Source organism: Vitis vinifera, chromosome 11 (genome assembly GCF_030704535.1).
Source record: "Vitis vinifera cultivar Pinot Noir 40024 chromosome 11, ASM3070453v1".
NCBI lineage: Eukaryota > Viridiplantae > Streptophyta > Magnoliopsida > Vitales > Vitaceae > Vitis > Vitis vinifera.
In genome coordinates this window covers 12514346-12536935 of record NC_081815.1, presented here as the reverse complement: position 1 = coordinate 12536935, position 22590 = coordinate 12514346, and the positions used below count along the sequence as shown (strand labels likewise).

Here is a 22590-nt window from a genome sequence, read left to right as displayed (position 1 = left end):
TGACTATTTTCGAAAATAGTCGTTTATTAAAAAAAAAAAAAAAACAGGGAAACTCGTTTGATAATTTAAAAAATATATATATATTTTTAATAATTCTAGGTTTAAAAAAAATTGAAGCATTTAGATATAAAAATATTTTAAAACATAATTAAGAACATGAAAATAGACTAAAAATATTTCGAATTTTTAATTAAACTTTTATTTTACAAAAGATCATTTCAAATTTGCTTTTAATTTTTTTTTTAGAATTAATTTTAAAAATGATTTTTTAAAACTATTATAAAAAAATAAAAATAAAAATCATCAAACATGTTTAAGCATTTTTTTTCTTTTCTTTTTTTTTTATTTCATTCTACTCTTTTGAATTTAAAATAATAAAATGGGATTAAGTTTTGGATGGAAAAAAATGAGAAATAAAAGAAAGTGAGAGAAATAAGAAAAAATAATTATGGCCTATTTGGTACTTGTTTTCAAAATGGTTATGATAAATAGTTTTCAAAAACTAATTTTTATATATAGTTGTAGACCATGTATTTTGCTCCATGCGTTTCCACTCGATGGCGAAATTAGCTTCTTTTATTTATTTGGTGAAAATTTGATTTTTTTTTTTTTTAAAGACTTGGAGTCGCCACTTATTTTTGTTTTATTTTTTAAAGGGAAAATAAAATAAGAAAGAAAAACTCTAAGTGTGACTCTTGAAGGAAAAACAGTCTGTGAAAAATAGAGTATAGGTTCGGGTTCAAGTTACTCATTGAGAATGTATGGTAAAGACCATAGTGCCCCTCTAAGCCCTTAAAAATGGATCTTTACTAAATAAGGTGAAGCAAGTGTAGCAATTGATAAGGAAATCAATGGATACCAATGAAATGATCAAGTAATAAAACGAATCACGCGTAAGAGTAAGCAAAGTGGGAGTGGGAGCGTACCTTGACAGCAAGTAATAGCGCGCTATCATGGAAACAGGGTTAGCTCAAGTATAAAATCATCACATGCATATCAAAGAGCAAAACTAAGATCAAACAACATTCATTTCGTATAACAATTGACAATTAGAATAGAAAACTCATATGTAGGGCCCCTACCAAAGCCCAATTTATCTTGCATAGATCAGTTTCACAAATTCCATTATTTTAAAATTATGAAAAATTCATTCTTACTGAAATTTTAATAAAAGTGCTTGCCTGAAAGGAAAGATAGCAAATCTATTAAAAACGGGATTTTTAGTGACTTAAAACCCTAATGGATGAAGAGTTGCAGAATTGAAAAAAATATTTGACAATGGGTAGTGGAATTAAAACTATTCGGAAGAAAACTAGAGTTTTGAAATTTTTTTGAAGATTGAAGTCTTGAAAATTATTTGAAAATTGAAGTTTTGAAAATTAAATTTAAGAATTGAAATTTTGGAAATTAAATTTGAAAATGAATTTTTTTTTTTAAATAAAATTTGGAAATCGAAATTTTGAAGAATTATTTAAAGATGGAATTTTAAAAAATAAAATAAATAAATAAATAGAATGATAATAATAATGAAAATAATAATGATTACATAAATAAATGTGAAAATTGGAATTTTGGAAATTGGGAATTAAAATTGGAAATCGAAATTTTGATTTAAAGATGGAATTTTAATAAATAAATAAATAAATAGAATAATAATAATAATAAAAATAATAATGATTACATAAATAAATAAATAAATGTGAAAATTGAAATTTTGGAAATTGTGAATTAAATTTTGAAATCGGAATTTTGAAGAATTATTTAAAGATGGAATTTAAAAAAATAATTAAATAGAATAATAATAATAATAATAATAATAATAATAATAATAATAATAATAACAACGAAAATAACAATGATTAAATAAGTAAATGTGAAAATTGAAATTTTGGAAATTGAGAATTAAATTTGGAAATCGGAATTTTGAAGAATTATTTAAAAATTGAATTTTTTTAAAATAAATTAATAGAATAATAATAATAATAATAACAAAAAATAATAATGATTATATAAATAAATGTGAAAATTGGAATTTTGGAAATTGAGAATTAAAGTTGGAAATCGGAATTTTGAAAAATTATTTAAAGATAGAATTTTAAAAAATAAATAAATAGAACAATAATAATAATAATAATGAAAATAACAATGATTAAATAAGTAAATGTGAAAATTAGAATTTTGGAAATTAAGAATTAAATTTGGAAATCGAAATTTTGAAGAATTATTTAAAGATGAAATTTTTTAATAAATAAATAAATAAAATAATAAAAATAATGATTACATAAATAAATGTGAAAATTGGAATTTTTGAAATTGGGAATTAAATTTAGAAATCGGAATTTTGAAGAATTATTTAAAGATGGAATTTAAAAAATAAATAAATAAATAGAATGATAATAATAACCAAAATAATAATGATTACATAAATAAATGTGAAAATTGGAATTTTGGAAATTAGGAATTAAATTTGGAGATCAGAATTTTGATTTAAATATATAATTTTAATAAATAAATAAATAGAATAATAATAATAATAACAAAAATAATAATGATTACATAAATAAATGTGAAAATTGGAATTTTGGAAATTGAGAATTAAATTTGGAAATCGGAATTTTGAAGAATTATTTAAAGATGGAATTTTAAAAAATAAATAAATAGAATAATAATAATAATAATAATAATAACGAAAATAACAATGATTAAATAAGTAAATATGAAAATTGGAATTTTGGAAATTGAGAATTAAATTTGAAAATCGGAATTTTGAAGAATTATTTAAAGATGGAATTTTTTAAAAATAAATAAATAGAATAATAATAATAATAATGATTACATCATTAAATGTCAAAATTGAAATTTTGAAAATTGGGAACTAAATTTGAAAATGGAATTTTGAAGAATTATTTAAAAATTAAAGTTTTGAAAAATGGGATTTTGAAAATGAAAATTAAACATATTCATTCAAAATTTGCTTGGGACTACCATCTATCTACATATTGCAAATAATCATGCCAAGTATTGAGGCCTCACGTCCCTGGTGATCCATGTAGTTGCCAAATGGGTGGACGCACGATCTCAACCAATATAGATTCTTGATTCAATCGTATTACCTACAAAAGGCGTCCGGACAGGGTGTTCGAACGCACCCTCCGATGGTTTTGTCAGCCATGGTTAGAGAGATAGAGATAAATCAGTTGACCTTTTATCAGGTATTGCAAGCTTACCTTCCTCTTTGTGTGAAGGTTCATATATATAGTATCAGAAGCTTTGTTTCTCTCTTTAATGGTAGGGAGATATTTTGTGTTGTCATGATGACACTAGGTGGTGGCAGGGCCATCATCACCCTACGGGCGGCTGATAGAGATCGTGATAGTTGCTGCGACTGTCAGAAATCGTGGGAAGTGATCGCAGGAAGTGACTTGTCGTCACTTCATTCTTGTCCTTTCACCATGCAGGTGGCGGAACGTGGGCCATGGCAGGCTGTTGTGATAACGTGTAAAACCTGCTTACTTCAGTCAATGATCCGGACAAACATACCCGGATAGTGTATGTCGGTTGTCCGGATGTGCTGTAGCAGTCGTCCGGATGTTCTGTTTGTGAGTGTCGTGTGCCTCTCCTTGAGGGAGTCTGGATAGGAGAAGCTCGCCACGTGTACTCTTGGGGAAATCCGGATGAGGCTGATCCGGATGAGAATGTGTGCCACGTGTCATTAGGAGATGTGTGCCACGTGTGGGGAGGGGTCCCTACACCAAGCATCCAAGTTTGAGCAAGTATCAACTCCCAGATAAAGATATTTATTTTAAAAATGCCCAAATAAAGGTAATTACTAAGATAGTATCAAATCTTCCACATAAACAATGATAAAAAATAATGAGAATAATTATAATAATTTACAGAAAGGTTTATACAAAGAGAACAGGGATCAATTCCTATCACGACTAAATTCATGTTTTTTTTTTTCATTCACTTAGTTCAAACTCCTAATGCAATCCTTATGCTCCCAAACCATTGCCCCCACAAAATTTGTAGCTTCCGAATTTGTTGCCTAGAAGTATGAATTTAATACTTTCCAACAATAATAGAATCATAATGATCGAATTACATCAACAACTAAACATCAAATGCAAACAGATCATCAAATCTCACACAAGTAGCCATAATAAGCTTAGTTGAGTGGAGGATTCTAGCTTTTCGAGTCCAAAATGACCTTCGCCAAGATCCGAAATTTCAAACAATCAAATGCAAAACCCCATTTCCTTTCTAAAGTTTTCCTCCATTTTCTCAACAACCAGACTGAACAAAGGGGAACAAAGAAAATTAAAGGAACCTAGTTTGGCTGCTAGGAAACGAAAAAGAAGTCGGAATTACAAGTGGGTTTTGAGGTGAAGAACAAGGATACGAAACCCAAGTTAGATTCCAAACAAAGCTTCAAAATTTATGGTGTTCTTACCTGAAAAAGAAAAAAAAAGGAAGCTAAACAAACCTTGATGATTTTGGGGTCAATTTCTTCTTCTTCTTCTTCTTCTTCTTCTCACCCTCTCTTTTTTTTCATTCCTTCTAAAATCCCTCAACTGCCACAAAAACTTAGCACCCACTCTCCATATATATTTTTTTTTCAGAAAAAAAATCCTCTCAATAGCTGCCCGTTTTTCTCCCTCCCCTCTTCATAGCTGGTATCCCCTAAAATTCTTTCTTCTTTTATCCCTCTCTTAGCTCCTCTTGCGAGCTTCTACCGGCTCCATTGTTCTTGGTTCAACGAAGACGTCATCCTCAACCACCACCATGGCAAGATGGTGATGTTCGTCATGCATCTCAACAACTCATTCTTGGCAGAAAGAGGCCCCCCACTTCAAATGGAAATCTTCAACTCTCGTAGCCGATGAGGGTCTAGTGTTTTATTTTTAATCAACTTACATGTTTGTATTGTTATTTTTTAAAATAATCATCAAAAAATAAATAAAAATGACTAAAAAAACGTTATCTTAAAATATCTTATTTTTTATTCTTAAAAATAAAAAATAAAAAACAGTTTTTTTTTATTATCAAATGTGTTTTTCTATTTTTTTTAAAAGTATAAATTATTCTTCAAAACAATTGTAAAACGAAACTTTAAAATTTCAATTTTGGGTGTACTAACCGAACGTTAAGAAAAAGGTCATGATAATTTATTTAGTAAAAACATAAGAAATATATTCTTCATTTTTTTTTAATAAATGTAAAAGTTTTTATAAACTTTATTAGATTAAAAATTATTAATAATTTTGAACTTGAATGTTATAATATTTTTGGAAAAATTGAGCATTCAAGCCAAAGATTCTAAAATAGAAAGTTGATTCTTTGTTAGATAAACTATGTATAACACTATTTATGAAAATGTAATAAATTTTATAAGATATGTTTGATTGAAAGTTTATTTGAAATTAGGAAATTATTCTTGTTGTTATAACAATGAAGCATAATTTTATAATGCCCGAAGGGTTCTTATGTAATAAATGATGAAGTTTAAGGGTATTATGGTAAATTGAGATGCGGACCAACTGAAGGCGCTCTGGCTCATGGTTTGGCGTTTTCGGAGGCGGCTATCCCAAAACTTAAATCCCCACAAGCCCCTCTGCTCTCCTTCCCATTCTCTCTCTCTCTCACTGGTATTTTCTCGGGAAAATTCCACATTTTCCGGGATTATCCGGACAATTCCCCCTCTACCCATTACAGGCCCAGATCGGATCCGGCTCCAATATACCAAACTGTGTGAACATTAGCATTTCTACGATTAGCAAGGGAAGCCCATAATGGGAGGATGAAATTTCGATTCGGGTTTCGAATTCGAATTTGGGCTCAACTTTAATGGGGATTTGTTTTAGTTCTCAAGAACACCGTTCGTCTATTAATTATAATCCAGGTATTTAAATTTCTTTCTTTTTGTGGAAAGATTTGTTTATTTTTGTTGAACCTTTCCATTGTCTTTAATATTCTAATTTGTTGACACCATTGTCTTTAATATTCTCATTTGTTGACAATGAAGTGGCTCGTGTTTGATCTCGACGGTCATAAATTGATTAAGAAAAATTAAACTTAATAGATTATATTTCTTCCTACAACTAGTATCTTAAATTTGACTGAATCAAAAGGAAATTCACGTGTTTATTGTGCCAAATTTTTTTGCTTGAATTGAATTATTGGATGAAGTTTCTTGAGGATAGGTTTCCTTGCATGAAGTTTGAATCCTGCTGTTTTACTGGCTACTTGCTTGCTTTATTTGCCTATGGATTTTGGTCTTGAGTTTTTGGATTCCATGGCCCTCAAATTCGTGGAAAAAAAATGAAATTCCATGATACAAGATTGGGTTTTCAAGTGCCAGAATTGAAAATCAAAAATCAAAATAAAACCCAACTCCATGCAGCCAAACTTGTCCTAAACACTTCTTGGAGGTGTTAGTTCCATTGATATGGTGGTAGCATAGAACTAATAAATTGGTGGGATGGGGTTTATGGTCAGGTGGGATTTGGTTGATTTGTTTTTCAGTGATGTGTTGTGTATGCATGAGAGTAACTAACTAACTACCTAACTAACTTGAAACAAGCTCTAGCTAAATAAATTGGTTAAACAATATATATATATATTCAATGATGTGTTGTGTATGCATGAGAGTAACTAACTAACTAACTAACTTGAAACAAGCTCTAGCTAAATAAATTGGTTAAACAATATATATATTTTATTTTTCATTTTTGGCTCAATATTTCAGTTGAAGTAGGCCATGTTCCTGCTACATCACCCACCAAAGAAAACAAAGAGGCAGCTACTTCTCCAAGAAAACCAGCGTCAGATGGCAGGGAAACTGCAACCAGCATTCATGTGGTTCCCAAAAATGTAAAGGATCTGCGCCAGAATCCTGGATATTGGAATGTTGATGTCTTCACATATGAAGAGATGAGATTGGCCACAAAGCTTTTCCGACCAGATCAGATACTTGGGGAGGGTGGATTTGGAATTGTCTATAAAGGAGTGATAGATGAGAATGTAAAGCCAGGTTACAAGACAACACAAGTGGCCATTAAGGAGCTTAATCCAGAAGGTTTTCAAGGCGATAGAGAATGGCTGGTATTTTCAGGACTTATCCTTCTTATCTCTGTGTACACATTTTCTTCCTATATGCCAATTTATAGCCATCCTGCCTATAGATATGATAAGGGAGGCTTTTATTTATTTCCTCTGTTGTGGTTATAAAATGATATCTTTTTACTGAAAAGATAGTGAAATAGAGAGATATTCCAGTGATAAATGGGAAGAGTAGTGGATGCATGACACGGTTGACATAATTGGTGTGCAAGCAATGGCCTTTCAAAACTAGCCATTCATTGAAAGGGCAAATTACATGTTTCCAACTATTATGGAAATCAACCCTTAATGAATTCTCAACAGACAATTGATTTCATCCTTGCAACTGTTCATCTTGCCCTAGAAATAGAGTGAAGCCTGTTTTTTGGATGATGTTTCTCTGTTGTCATATCAAGCAATGTTAAATTGTTTCTGAAAGAAGGTGTTACCTCCTGCTTCTTGTTTGAAGTTGAATGGTGACATTTTGAGTGGATTAGGAAAAATTGTCATCTAAGAGTGGCTTTTGAAATCCACTAGAATTACCTTTAGTAGCCTATCTGAGCTGTCATATTTGAAGGATCAAAACGGATACTCTAAATATTATGCAGTTATAAATGAACAGATTTTTCTTGACCTCCAAATGTCCACAGTCAGCTTAAAATGGTTGGTGCCTCGTTTCATACATTGGGCAATTCTGCAGATAAATTACTTGATATTGCAAAAGAGAAACAGAATATTGGAACTTGGAAAAAAAAAATTCTGATCTACATTCTTATTATAAGAGTTTAAGTAGAAGCATTTTTTCTTAAAAAGTGATAGTGAAGCTTATTTTTTTTGTGGATCCTAATGCTTAAAGTGCTTGTTTCACAACATTGTTGTGGATTTCTTTTGCAGGCGGAAGTCAACTACTTAGGGCAGCTCAGTCACCCAAATCTCGTGAAGCTCATTGGATTCTGCTGTGAAGATGACCATAGGCTGTTGGTCTATGAATATATGGCATGCGGAAGCCTGGAAAAACACCTATTTCGCAGTAAGTAGCTAATGGCATTTAAAAGCTGAGTGTTGATTATAAATGAGGTTTCATGACTCATGATAATCAAATCCAACAAGCCTTACACATTGACACATCAATTTTGTATTAATGTTTATAAGTAGTCTAATTACATAGAGAATATAGGATCAAACTGGTTGATGATGAGAGTTTCCAGCCCCCCACCTTTTTTTTTTTTTTTTTTGAGAAAATAGCTCCCTGCATGAAATAGCCCATAGGAGCACAAGAAACCCACGCTATAAATGACTGAAAGGTGAAAGCAATCCTCAAACATGGCACTGTGTAAAATGATTTAATCAGTTCTAACATCCAAAGCATCCTTCCCATCAGTCCTGATAATATATTCATAGATATAAGACATGAAACTTTCCACTAGCACGACATCTTAAATTGTGAGAACTTTTGATGAATTACTAGTTCCCATGGTCATTTCCTCCCTTCACACAAGTAATTGGCAGCCAGAACTTCTTGATCAGAATCAGATTGCAAGACAAGAAATCCAAGAAGCAATTCTTAAGAGCATTCTCTCCATATCGTGCCAGAATATGTTTGTATGACCATTCTCTATAGAAATACCACTTTGATCAACAAAGAGAATGTCTCAGTCTTCCTAATAACTTTCTAGATTCCCTGTTCTTGAGGCCTTGCTAAAGCATCAAGTGATTGGGGTGCAGATAGGGAAGGTTCTAAGTTTATTCCATGTATAAAACAGTACTAGTAAAAATAAAAAGAATCTACTACCCCACACCCTTCTTGATTTCCCTAAACTTATCCACCATGCTTTCCTCTACAATTTATCTCAATCATTCACAAATCTCTCAAGCCACTTGCCTTGTAAGGCTTTATCAAGAGTAACTCTTCTCTGCCATTTCATGCACACACGTTCCTGTGGGACCCACCTGAAATGGATGGTGGTTGACTGGATTGAAAGTTGTAACAATCGGAGGAGGTTCTTTCCCTGCCATCTTAAGCTGCATGAAAGCTTTTCCTCTGGAATGACTGACCCATTTTCAAGATAGGATTAAGCTAAGGAATGCTTCTTGTAACATGATATAAACTGCAGAACACTTTTGAACGATGAGGATTAGTGTGAAAAGCTAGGGAGTGTATGTATGTATTTACGTATTTATGTATGTATATATATATATATCACATATTCTATGCTTGTATGTATTTATGTATATATATCGCATATTCAAAGTCCTCCTAAACTAAGTCATTTCTGGTTGAACCTTTAAAAAAATATTAAATCAAAATGAGAAGTGGCTAAATTGTAAGCTCTCTTTGTGCTGTGACATGTGGTTGTACTACAACCACACTACCACAGTTGATCTAACCTAAATTGGCTATAAATTGCTCAATTAGTTAAACCATGACAAGTTACTATTTCACAAAAATGTCATTATGAGAGAACAAATTTTGCTCAAAAATAAGTGAAAATGATATATATTTTTAATCGTTTACAATATTTAGAGAATAGAAGAATAATTAAAAGTTCAATGATAAATGGTAAAAGATTTCCAAACTTTTGTAGGGTGAAAACTCTAGCAAGGGGTTGTCTATGAACATTTTTATCATTTGATGTAGACATAAATTTATTTTTATGATGTAGATTTTACACACATATGTAATAACATTAAATAGTGTTCCAATGCATAATCTTTCATATCAAATACTATAGGTTTTTGCATTATAACATTGGTGCTTGGGTTAAAATATAAATGGTTGTCTATGTTTTCTAGCATATTTTGAAGTCATTAAAATAAACTAAAATAAAACTGAAAGAGGGCAAGTGTAATCTGATCTATTCTTTGCCAAGGTCCTGGCTAGAGGTCTCAAGTCATGTCTACCACTTTGCCTGCTTTAAGATTTTTACAAAAAGTCAAAGGGAAGCCTGACTCATCCAGGTTTCTCTGTGACTTCACCAGTTTGTATATGCAACAAAAAATCCGAGGCAGTCAAATTGGTCTTTGTGGGTTCAACCTTTATACAATCTAATAGGTTATTTAGACTGATTAAGAGCCTATTCACCTGGTTCACTGGTCTGGTTAGGGTCTTTTTTTTGTTATTTATTTTTATTGGAAACAAGAAATATATTAGAAAAGGAAAAAGTACAAGAGGAGGATGGGAGGTCCTCCCCTCTTAATACAAAAAACCACACAAAAGACTTAACACCTCTTCTATACATGGAGGACTATACATATAGACTGCCACAAATCTCCTCAAGACTCAAAATCTCTCATTGTTATCCCTCTTTTGAATTACAAACTGAATACCAGTTGAGTTGCATAACATTGAGTGGAACACCCCTAAAGGTGACTAAGCAAGAGGCCCACAAGGATGAATAAAAGTGAATTAGATCCTACAAGATCTCTTTTGTTCTCCACTTTTCCTCAAAGATCCTAGCGTTTCTCTCTTGTGACACAATCCAAAGTATAGTGAGGCAAGTGATTCGCCACAAAGGTGTATGAACGAGTTTAAAGAAAAAGTAGGAAAAAAAAACCCCCTCCAAGATATATCTTAAAATTATCTTATACTCTGTTTTTTTTCTTTCAAATTGGAAACCAGAATATTGAACTTGTAAACCACAATAAAGGATGAGAAATCTTTCCAAGATTTATTATGAGGAGAAAAGACTAATAAAAAAGAAAAAGCATGTCTATACCTCCAAAAGAAAGCGAAACAAATTGAACATTGTCTTCTAAAGGAAACTATGTATAATCCAAGAGCACTACACATCTCAAGGGGGTTAACAAGTCCCCAAGAAACCAAGTGTCTAGCCCCTCACTTGACCGAAAGATCTGTTTCTTGGCCAACATGTGAAGATTCCCTCACCCAAAAAATAAATAAAAATAAAAAACCACCATAACATCTCACATTGCTTGCAACATCAATAGTTTTGTTAGATCTGCTCATCATACTTCCATGGACCTCTTTCTCTCTTGGATACACACACAAATGACAATAGTGGAGTCACCGTCAACCAATAAATCTTAAAATGTCAAAGCTTTGGCTCTCAACAAATATTGTTAATTATTTGTTCAATGAAATATTTTTCATGTCCTATTTGTTGTATTTATCTGCTGGTAGGGGTGTGTGCTACACTGACTTGGTCAACAAGAATGAAGATTGCTTTAGATGCAGCAAAAGGTCTTGCTTTTCTTCATGGTGCAGAAAGGTCTATCATATACCGAGATTTCAAGACATCAAATATCTTGCTAGATGCGGTTAGTCATCAGTTCTTTGTCATGGTTTTAAATAAGAGTTCTAAAGCACATTGAGTGGAAGATAAAAAGCACATATGGAATGAGCTTAAAATATTGTGGAAAATAATAGTAAGTTTATTTTGAAAAGACAAAAGAACCATTCAAGTGAAATGATTGATTGATTGATTTTGTGACTTACAGTTTCTAAGAGTTGAAGTTATAACCTGCAGAATTTTAGAGCAAAACTTTCAGACTTTGGGCTTGCAAAGGATGGACCTATGGGAGACCAGACCCATGTGTCAACACGTGTGATGGGCACATATGGATATGCAGCTCCTGAGTATGTAATGACTGGTGAGTCTTTGAATTGCCAAAAATTGCACTTAATTGCCTTGTAAGGGTTTCTTTTCCCCACAAAAACACTAAATCTTTTCCATTAAATAAAAGTATTTTAAGAAGGATGAGACGGCAAAATACAAAATCTGATCAAAACAACAGAAGAGAGCACATATCTAATGTGAACATCTGCTATAAACTATATAATTGGTTACTTTTTGAATGGTATGTTTAAAACATACTGGTATGACCTTCACATAGTTATTTGTTGATGTGAACAACTGTTGCAAAGCACGTAGCTTTCATCCCATGCCTATCAAAAAAAGGGAAAAATATAGCTCATTTATTATATCAACAATTTGGTATATTTTTTTTAGCTTGATACCCCTTTAGAAGGTAACAATAACTTGTTTATTATTGACAGCATCAACAACTGCATTGCAGACCAGTATTTGAACCATGATAGGTTATGACCTAAACAATTTCCTTGGTGTGGCCAGGGCATTTAACGGCTCGAAGTGATGTTTATGGTTTTGGAGTGGTGCTGCTTGAGCTGCTCATTGGAAGGAGGGCCATGGACAAGAGCAGGCCCAGTCGAGAGCACAACCTAGTTGAATGGGCACGCCCACTCTTGAACCATAATAAGAAGCTACTGAGGATCTTAGATCCAAGAATGGAGGGGCAATACTCAACCAAAATGGCACTGAAGGTTGCCAATTTGGCATATCAATGCCTCAGTCAAAACCCAAAAGGAAGGCCTGTTATGAGCCAGGTAGTTGAAATACTTGAAACTATTGCCACACAATCAGAAAATCAGGAAGAGGCCATGCTTCAAAGTGGAGGCAGCAGCTGTGTAACCCTTTATGAAGTTCCAAAGGACACCCATAGCAACCCAGATAAGAAGCAAAAGCCAACTAATATGGATGGTGAAAAAGGTGAGACTCATCAAAAGAGAAAACCATCAAATGGAAGGAGCAAGAGTGAGCCTCCCAATGAAGGTGGTCTCTGCAGTCCATTTGTAGATTCTGAATCCGATGAGAAACCAGTTTCCCCCAGAAGTTGAAGTGAGGAACCCATCTGGAAGTTGAGCCTGTACAAGAGATGTATCAACATTTCTATCTGATTGGTATTTTTAAGTATTCTTTCTTATTACCATTTTCCTTGAGGATCTTGCGATGTTTAAGGAGCCATAAGTTGTCCTGTATCCACCTGAACAATGATTTGTTTTCTTTAATGAGCAATTGTGGTATTGCAGTAGCTGTGTGGCATTTTACCCAGCATGTTTGTATGGTTCCTTTTTCTATTTGTAATCTGCAAATGCTTAGGCATTACAAAGTTAGAAACCAAAGCTTTCAACTGATAATCAGCACACAAGAAGAAAGGGAATATCATTGTTACTGACATTACTTTGAAAAGTAAAGAGTTTTTAACACTTGTTCACCGCAACTTATATGTAGAACCATTCTCAAGATGATGAACATGAAGCCCATGACATGTTTAACTACAATCCCCCTTCATATCATCATTGTAAGAGCAATGAGTTCCTATAAGCAATCTGCAAATCCTCACGTGTTGTGACCACCATGTTCATTTCATCTGATCATCTAGAGCATTTTCCTGCAAGAACACAAAATTCATGGTTTTTGTGATATTCCCTTGAAAGTAGGTTAAAAGGACAAAAGGGTTTATCTAATTGGAGGACTTTGTTTGGCCTACTAAAGAACCATTCCTGGTTTGTCTTATCAATTTCAGCTACATGCAGGCGTCATTAAATCAGTCTTCCAAATCAAAGAAATAAAAATAAATAAATAACAATGATCGCATATGAGTGGAGGGCATTTCAGCCATTACAGAATGGAATATAAATGAAACCATAAATTGCATTACATTCCTAATGACATTTTAATCGTCATATGATACCAATTCTTTAAACCATTCTTGGGGTGTTAGCACTTCATACCTTGCTCTTCATAACTGCACTATTTTCTCATTGGCACTTCCTCACATTTAATCTAATATTTCGATTGGAACAAATTATAAACTTTGATAGAGATAAAAGAAATGTGGAAGAACAACTGTCATAGAAAAATTTCCTAATTAAACAGCCATTGTTTTTCTTAACCAGCTAGAGGGCGTTTATTAATCCTAAATTAATAAGACCAGATTAATGACAACTAACAAAAACAAGGTGCCAAAATCCTAAATTAAGGTTCCTTTAAAGATCAAGTGGCTGTCCCCCTATCACTATTAGCATAAACAATGTGGTCTATTTTGAGGAGGTAAGTATCTCATTTTGTTGACAGGATGAAAAGGTCATGCTCATTATCAAAGGTTTTCCAACTCTCCAAGTCTGAAATTTCATGAACATGTATCCTACATTGTTAAAGGTCCAATAGCAGAATATTTTATGCAATCATAATATTAAAAAGCTTTGAGATAACAGCAAACAAATATAATTTCATGTTCCCAACACAAAATCAGTGCAAGCAAATGTAACTGCAATCAGATTCTTTAAATAATTGAGAATTTCTTCACTTTAAGTAAGAATTAATCAGCATCTAAACAAAATCTAAAACCTTGGATTCATTTACCATGTTTGTGAACCTAAGACTCCAATATGTAGAAGTTATCTTACCCCAAAGTTGGTGCAGTTTCATAGCTAGCTGTGTGACAGATCTTCTCTCAGCAGGATTAGGAAATTCCATGTTAACAGCCTCCTCAACTGCAGACAGGAATTCTCGCCTTGCTTTTGCAGAGAGAACAAGGTAATTTGGCCCATGGATAGTACTTAGGTCCACCACCTAAAATGTGTAACAACAGCACACAAAATGAGAGTTTTGCTCCAGCTTACTCCATACATAATACAAAAAAATGGTCAGATAAAAGAAGAAACAATTTCATTCAGTTCGAAGAGATAAGAAAATTCAAACCATTTCAAATATTTTGAAAGATAAATAGCAAAGAGAATTAAATCACTTCCATTCAACTCTATGACAAAAGGAATATCAGAAGAAACTGGATGGTTGTACAGTATGGTCTCATGCAAATTCATTGGCCTGCACCTGAAAATTTAAGTTAAGTCTGACCAGCTGCTTGGTTAAAGTGTCACAACCAATTTTCTAGGTTGAACTACTAAAAATCATTACAATCTGAGTTAATAATCCTTTTTTTAAATTTAGTCTAAGCAGGAAAATTGTCAATCAGCCTAAGTTAGTCAACCAAAGTCTGTATGCTACAATGCAATTTTATTGTACAAATTCATCATTGAAATTGAATGACTCCATATTCTTTCACATACATTAAATGCCCAAATTGATAATCACAAATGGGATCATATAAGAAAATGGGAGCCTCACCACAACTAATAGTCTTGGTTCAGTTTCAGGATCTAGTTGAATTACTTCCAGCTTTTTACTAACATTTCACAGTGATGGTTGCCATTTCCTTTAATGGTATGACTCCTAATGATGTCATTTTCTTTATGAAGTATAAACAGACAAGAAAGGGGGAAAAGGGTAAAGTAGCTAAATGCCTAACCACCAAGTTCAAGCCCCAACCCCTAGGGCAACGGTGTGTTAATAATGATGATTGATTTGTGCAGAACTGTTCACAGAATATAAACACAACAATTCCGTTTTGATGTGCTTCCAAACATATCCTTAATAATGACAATCTCCTTTTGTCATGCTATAAAAAAATTGAAGCTCTTCTGTAATAAGGGATCAATTTTAGTATCTTACCATACAAGTAAACATGATGGTAATCTAATAGAATAATTATTCATGTTATTGTTCACAACACAAAATTTAGAGAGAGAGTTGTGTAATTTATGTATTGTGACATTAACATTATGATTAAAAAGAGAAGACCAAGAACACTTAGCTAGGTGCATGGGTGAACACCAAGAAGGCCCTTATATCACACTGGCTATGTGTCCAATCGTGTGGGTGTCCACGTGCACCAGACGCTTAAGAGGCAAGAAATATTACAACGCAGCTATGCACCAACTCACTCCAAAATCTGGCAAACAGTTGTTATATTCAACGAAATACCTCCAGACACATGCAGATAATCCATAATAATGGAGAGAAGAGAAGCTGGGACATAGAAGAAAATTAAAAAGAGAAGACCAAGAACACTTAGCTAGATGCATGGGTAAACACCAAGAAGGCCCTTATCTCATACTGGCTATGTGTCCAATTGTGTAGGTGTCCATGTGCACCAGACACTTAGGAGGCAAGAAATATGACAATGCAGCTATGCACCAACTCACTCCAAAATCTAGCAAATAGTTGTTATATTCAACTAAATACCTCAAGACACATGCAGATAATCCATAATAATGGAGAGAAGAGAAGCTGGGACGTAGAAAACAATTTGAAATCTTAAAAAATAGTAAGAGTGAAGTAACTTGCCTGTTGCAACCAAGGGATTACAGAGTTCATAAATCTTTGTTCGAGGAAGTAAGATGCCAAAATACACAGAATATCATTGACAGTTTTGTGTGATAAACATTCCAGAACAGGGCCAGTTCTATCAAGAAGCTCAACCAGAACAAGTTCATCACCAGAACAGAGAGCTTCCACATATGCAGACTCTATGTCCCCTTCACATAGGAAACCTTTCACACAATGCCACAGGCTATTTTTGCATTCTGAACCATTTTGCTTGGTGTTACCAATAGAAGCTGGCAAGAAGACAGCATCGGTTTTTCTTGTTTGAATGCATGCCATGTTCTGTGTTCCTTTCACAGAGTTATTCTGGATGCCCTTCCGAACAGAATTTCTGTTTATCTTTGCTGTAGTATCTGTCCATATCTCCATATCTTGTTTGGCAGAATTGATTGATCTGCTCCTGGAAAATGTTCTTTCTTCCCAAATCTCTGTATTTTTCATAGATGTTAATGTAGCTTGTTTATTAGGCAAATCTATAGATGGTCTGGGAGTGCACGTAGAGAGCCTAGGAGAAGCAACATTTTGGCCCTTCCTCAAAAGCTTGGTGCCTGCCAGATCAGAATATTTCACCCCATGGACAAGGTCTTGTGCTAATCTGTCTACAACATGTTCTAGACCTAGCACTTTTGATTGTATCATAGACAAGCTATCCATCGTTCTGGTTGTAAACACCTGAACATTAGTTTATTGCCAAAAAAGAAAAAAGATATTAAAGAGCATTCCATGGCTTTAAGATGCTTAAGAAAAAAGTTTTTGCATATCACTTTTCGCAATCTTATGACATATAATTATTTCACAATTTAAAATAAGGAATCCAAAAGCTAGACCCAGATAATGAGATATGGATTACTGGATGCACTTGTGCAGATGGTTTTCATGCTCATGACTCAGCTAATTAGGCCACATGCAAGATATTTTTACACCAAAAAAATATGAATTAAGGAAAATCACATTATATACAGGAAACATCCAAAGATACAAAATGCTTTTGAATAGCAGAAACCAACTCGTACAAGGACTTGGAAACTCTGGAATTGAACTTTTTTTCTCAAAAAATTAACTGATGTGCCAGATCTTGGGTCTTGACAGAAAATGAATACGCACAAACAATTCAGGATTTCCTAATTCTAATCAGCAAATTGTTTGGATAGTGTTCAAATTTGGTCCCTTGGGTTGTCTATAGAAAGAAATAAAGCATATTCCGTTGAGTTTGAAAGAACAGTTTGTGAGACTATCTACATTATGTACCTGACAGTTGAGTTCAGGAGCAATTCCCATTCTGAAATTATGGACATATAAGAATGTCAAAAAGACCTAAAAAATTACCTGTAAAAGATCCATCAAGCTTGACTGCTTGTTTTCAATCTCCAAAAGCTGCTTTCGAATGGAAACCATTTCATTGGCTGTTTGCAAACAACATCCACGCACTGGTTGCGAACTCAGCTCAGTGACTGTAGAATCAAGACTCCTACGATCCTGCACCTTTGCCAAGAATATTTGTTCTTCACTGCTAATCTCTTCAGCTTTAAACCGCTGATTTGTTCCCATCAGGTTTCTACCACCCTCAAAGTCATCAGAAACTGTGACAAATTTTGTCTCAAAATTATCGACAACATTGGATGCAGAAGAACACTCTTGTTTGTCATTTATGGTCCCATATTCATACCCTATATCTTGCATACTTTTAACATCAGCACTTGTTCTTTCTAATGTCTTAGTAACAGAACTGCCCTCAGACTCCTCATTATGAACATCAGTTAAAGAAACATTATGGGCCTTTGAAACAGCAATTTCAATATTCCAATCATTTGCTTTGGAATGCTGTGGGTTTTCCACATAATTTTGACATGTTTTTCTGACAGACAGAGGAATCCTTCTCATCTTGATTGTGTCAGTAGCAACTTTCTTTAGCATGGCATCTTTCCATCCAGAGTCGCTGGCACTAGTGAGATCACTGTAGTCACCTCCGCAGAAGTTTTCTGTAGGAAGTACATATATGATTAATAGATAAAGAGGTACAATATAGATATCAATGAGTATGGAGTAAACAGAACAATGGGAGCATGATAGAAAAATCTATGTCAACCTCATCATTCTACAAGACCTTTCCAACTTAATAAAACAAATTAACTTAAAAGATTTGAGGTCATAATGTAAGTATCTGCACCAAAAAAGAAAACCTTTAATTTCCCAACTATTTAGCTCAGAAACATGGCATGGCAGATATTGTTAAGAGCAGTGAAGTAGCTCAGAGCTACCATATACAGAAGCAAACCACATCATAGTAGGTTAAGAATAGTAGCTTGTCCTTTCATAATTTTTATTATCAATTAAAACAAGTGATTAAATTGTTATGAATAGCACCATCATGAAAAAGCAAACAACAGATGACATAACAGTAGCATGCTGATGCTCAAATCAATATATCCGAATGTATGAACATGTGAGTTGACATATCCATATAACATATATAGCAATAGCAACAAAATTGTCATTCTGAGGAGAAAGCATATGCTTAAATAATTTATGTTAAAGGTAGATTAGACAAAAAAAATAAATCCCTAAAATGGCAGATTTTGAGCATATGACCCCCTTCAATCTTGTTTTGAAAAAAAAAAAAAAAAAAAGCATAATTCATGAAATTGTAGCTCCATGCTCCATCCAATTTGGCCAACTGGAACTATAAAATCAATTTAAATTTAGGATATATTACATATGTTATTCCAAACTGGAAAATCATAGTCAAGTTTTTGTACCATCTTATTCATCTTGACTCACTCTAATTAACTTCAACTGCTCCTGTAATGTACCAAGTACTCAAGATTCATCATGGAATAAAATGACCTAATAAAACTGTATCAGATTTCTGGTTGTTTTCAGATAAAATAGTGAAATCCACAGCCTTGAAAAGCAATATAGTTCAAAGGTGCAAATCAAACCACATAGTTATGTTTGAAGGATGCACATAGATTCTGAAAGAAAACCATAATTTAGCAACACACAAGGTGAAATGAGTAATAAGTAGACAAATAGGTAAAGCCAATCTGAACAGTAATGGAGCTAGCCAACAAACCTTTGATAGAAGATCCAGCTTCTGAAGGTTCAGGAGTATCAGGCCCTGGAAGACTTCTCCAGTACTGTAGGGCATGCAGTACCGTGTCCCTAACTGGTTTCACCTATATAAAATACAAGGAGCATCTAAAGGATCCTGCAACGATCCTCAAGGGAAAAAAATCCTTCAGATATTCATCATTGAGTAACACTAACCTTGTCAAAACGACATGATTCAAGAGAACAAATGCAGGAAGCCTTGAAAGATCCCAAGAATGATCCACCACTTGAAACAATTTCCCCTAGTGCTACAGAAGCAGCTTTGCGTGTTGTCCAGTCACTGTTTTTTAAAGCCTCTTGGATGCTTGTAATTGCAGCAGATAAAACATTTTGTGTTGGAGCACCTCCTGCCTGAAACATTAAGGAAAAAAAAACTGAAAGAGGGCATAAATATAGAAGATGAAGAATTCAATTAAGCACAAGAAAAGAAATAAAAATAGTCAAAAAATAAATAACAAAATCGCATATAAAATGGTGACAAAAATTGAACCACAATGCATGAAACATCAAAATTGTTACCAGCTTATTCCAATTAGGGTTCTTGTTAAGAACAAAAATCATTGTCAAAATCCAGAAGAAGATTGTACACTTCCCTCATGCTTTTTATTTGTTGCATAACTAAAGCAATTGGCAAAACTCTTTTATGATGCATCAGATAGGTGTACAACTAATGCAGAATTGTCATTGGCATCTCATTTGCTAAGGAGTTCAGGATGTCAACATTTGCAGTCAAAAGCAATTTAGGATTGAGAGCTTAGGAGATCTGGCTCCTGTGACCAGGGCTTCAAATTGTTTATAAACTGTCCTAGTTTTTGAGCTAATTCTTGTCTCTGCTTTGTTTTATTTTACATGTACAACACTATGCACATTTCCTGAGAACCAGATGTGCCTCTCATCCATTTTAGTGGCAGGGCATAAATAAGAATGGGCCACATGGAGCATGTTGTTCTGTTGGCCAATTTGATATACATGGTTGACCTATTTTCCAATAACTTGAGCATTTGGCTCTAGTGGTAATATGACATGATATTAGCTCTAGTTCTTAGAGAATTTAAAATCAGGCCTATTTAACAATATTTGTCTAGCTCACATCAAATATTAGTTGGATATAGATTAATGGTACATAAATTATAAAACAATGGCCTAAAACACCCTTGCATATTAAAAGAACTAGTAAGGTATAAGTATGTTCTCCAACTGAATCAAAATAAGCATAACCCACATGCACTACGGCATTGAGAAATTATGCAAGATGTCCTTGTCACATATTACGACAATTAAATCCCCTAGAAACTCAGTGGCAAGACATTATGTAAATTGAATCTAATAAGGGTACACTTATCAACTAAATCTGAAAGATTCATTCTCCATTTGGATAACAATAATCATCAATAGCAAGATAAAAGTGAAAAAGAAATCTTATTTGGGCTGCATTTCAAAAATGAGAATCCCATTAACTTCAAACTGACATCTAGCAGGTGATTAGAGATATAGCAACATAAAAAAAGTCAAAAAGTAAACTGAGTATGTGCACAGCTACAATCTTACCTGAATAATACTTCTGTTTAACTCAATGACGGCTGGTTTTGCCATAAAATGTGGGTTTTTAAGCAGCTTAATTATTCGAGTCAACATCCGCTGCAGGATTGAAATTGGAGGATCATTGGTATTGTCAATGATCCTAGCCAAACACAATGCTGAACCTGACTGCACCTGCTTGTTTTGTTCGCCCAGGGCCTCAAAAAGAGGCTTCACTAACGTCACAAAGACTGCATCACTTTCACCCTCACCATTGCTTAATTTTGAAGCCAACATGCCTACTGTTTCCACACAAGCATCCCTCACAACGGAGTCTGAGTCCTTGAGCCGCTTAACAATACTAGCCATCATTTTCCCAAGATGTGGCCCAATAATACCCCCATGGAAGCTTGCAACCATACCCATCATTCGGATACATTCTTTTCGGACTGCACTCTTCAGCTCAGAATCAGTATCCAATATGCAAGACAGAAATGGGGCAACACCCTCAGGAGTTAAACACTCAACCATTTTTTCAAGCTCATCAACCCCGATTTGGTAAGTATCCCTGTCTGCAAGCTTATTTAAAGCTAGTACCACCCGATGTTTAAGCTCAAAAATAACCTGCTGGGTGTTTACCCTAGTCGTGCCTTTGGCTTTTAAATGTGTATGTGTCTTCATCTTAGCACGTATCTTGACACTGACTACAAACAAAAACTAAACCAAAGATGGTGAACTCCTCATTGCCAAGGGCTTAAAAAGTAACAGAAGGGCACTTAAAGGTCTGGTATTTGATATCACCAGCAACGCTATAGCTCACATGAATGAAATGCCAGACTTCTGTATTTTGCATCATTAGAAGAGCCCTACAATAGGACAGCAACAAGTCAGACTAAATGAAGCCTGAGTTAAGATAGATATAAATGTAGAAATTTTTTTGAAAAGCTTCAAACTTTATGATTTGGGACCCATTTTTTTCACACTTACTGGAAACGAAAACAACGAAAACTAAAAGATTCACCATTTTTCCTTTGGTTTCCTTTCTACGGATCAATTTCTCAGTGACGAAACAGAATGATTAAACTAGAAACTGAAGCAAAGAAGCAGCAAATACGAGGTCCTAAATTAAGTGGGAACAAGAAGAGCATTTCATTTCAACATTCAAAAACTGCATTCCATTTTCAAATTTTTCTAAAGCAACTCCTTTCCTCAGACATCTACAACCGGCATTCTACATTTCCATTTCTACAAAACCATCACACTAACAGGAGAAAAACAAGGACATAAAAACGAACCTTAATTTCAAACTCCCCAAACCTAAACAACACAAAAATAAGACACCCCATATTTTCCTTTGTTTTCTTAGCAACCAAACAGAGTGTAAATCAACATACACACGTACACTCCCACTCCAACAAAAAAAGAAAAGAAAAGAATAATAAACAATAATAGATACCTTCCAAAAATCATCTTACATTGTGGAAGAACAACACCTCTTTGTAGGTTGTACGAAACATTTTGAGAGCAACGTGAAAGCATAAAAAGCAGATCAGAAATTGATATTTGATAATTTTATTATTTTATTTTCAAAATGAATAAAGAACGAATCTCAAAAACTCCAAAAAAGAAAAAAAAAACAATTGAGGACAACTTTAAAGAAATCGTAGCCGTCAGTTGCCGGTTTTGTCGTCTCTGTTTTTCGCGCTTTGTTCTGTGTTTTCGAATTCAGAGGAGCGCCTTTCGAGTGGGTCCCACCCTCAACGCTTTGGCGTGCTCTGGGCCATTGGATTGGGCCCACGATCTGGATCTGCTC

At 33.9% G+C, this 22590-nt stretch overlaps 2 protein-coding genes across 4 annotated transcripts; one reads left to right on the top strand and one right to left on the bottom strand.

Annotated features, from left to right (window-relative positions):
- Positions 1-5526: 5526 nt before the first annotated feature.
- On the top strand, positions 5527-12951 carry LOC100255419 (probable serine/threonine-protein kinase PBL17). Its single transcript, XM_010658411.3, has 6 exons — positions 5527-5902; positions 6749-7104; positions 7996-8131; positions 11243-11379; positions 11589-11712; positions 12195-12951. Exons 1-6 carry the CDS (start codon positions 5848-5850, stop codon positions 12755-12757), a joined length of 1371 nt encoding a protein of 456 aa, XP_010656713.1. The 5' UTR covers positions 5527-5847; the 3' UTR covers positions 12758-12951.
- A 120-nt stretch (positions 12952-13071) lies between these two features.
- Positions 13072-22590, bottom strand: LOC100253606 (TORTIFOLIA1-like protein 2). Of its 3 annotated transcripts, none has more exons than XM_010658408.3 (8): positions 22234-22590; positions 20808-21643; positions 19416-19610; positions 19222-19324; positions 17475-18127; positions 16110-16820; positions 14330-14495; positions 13072-13311 (listed from the first exon to the last, which is right to left on the bottom strand). In XM_010658408.3, exons 2-8 carry the CDS (start codon positions 21456-21458, stop codon positions 13295-13297), a joined length of 2496 nt encoding a protein of 831 aa, XP_010656710.1. In that variant the 5' UTR covers positions 21459-21643; positions 22234-22590; the 3' UTR covers positions 13072-13294. The 3 variants fall into 3 exon arrangements, with proteins under 3 accessions (XP_010656710.1, XP_010656711.1, XP_010656712.1); XM_010658409.3 differs by having other exon boundaries at positions 22253-22590; XM_010658410.3 differs by lacking the exon at positions 22234-22590 and adding an exon at positions 22073-22201.

Bases quoted from the DNA above. Each gene is read 5' to 3' on its own strand.
- LOC100253606 (XM_010658408.3), bottom strand. From the start codon at position 21,458: ATGAAGACACATACACATTTAAAAGCCAAAGGCACGACTAGGGTAAAC. The intron at 19,325-19,415 runs GTTAGTGTTACT...TATTTTATATAG, and splicing joins AATCATGTCGTTTTGACAAG to GTGAAACCAGTTAGGGACAC. The intron at 14,496-16,109 runs GCAAGTTACTTC...TACACATTTTAG, and splicing joins TAATCCCTTGGTTGCAACAG to GTGGTGGACCTAAGTACTAT.
- LOC100255419 (XM_010658411.3), top strand. From the start codon at position 5,848: ATGGGGATTTGTTTTAGTTCTCAAGAACACCGTTCGTCTATTAATTAT. The intron at 5,903-6,748 runs GTATTTAAATTT...TCAATATTTCAG, and splicing joins GTCTATTAATTATAATCCAG to TTGAAGTAGGCCATGTTCCT. The intron at 8,132-11,242 runs GTAAGTAGCTAA...ATCTGCTGGTAG, and splicing joins GGAAAAACACCTATTTCGCA to GGGTGTGTGCTACACTGACT.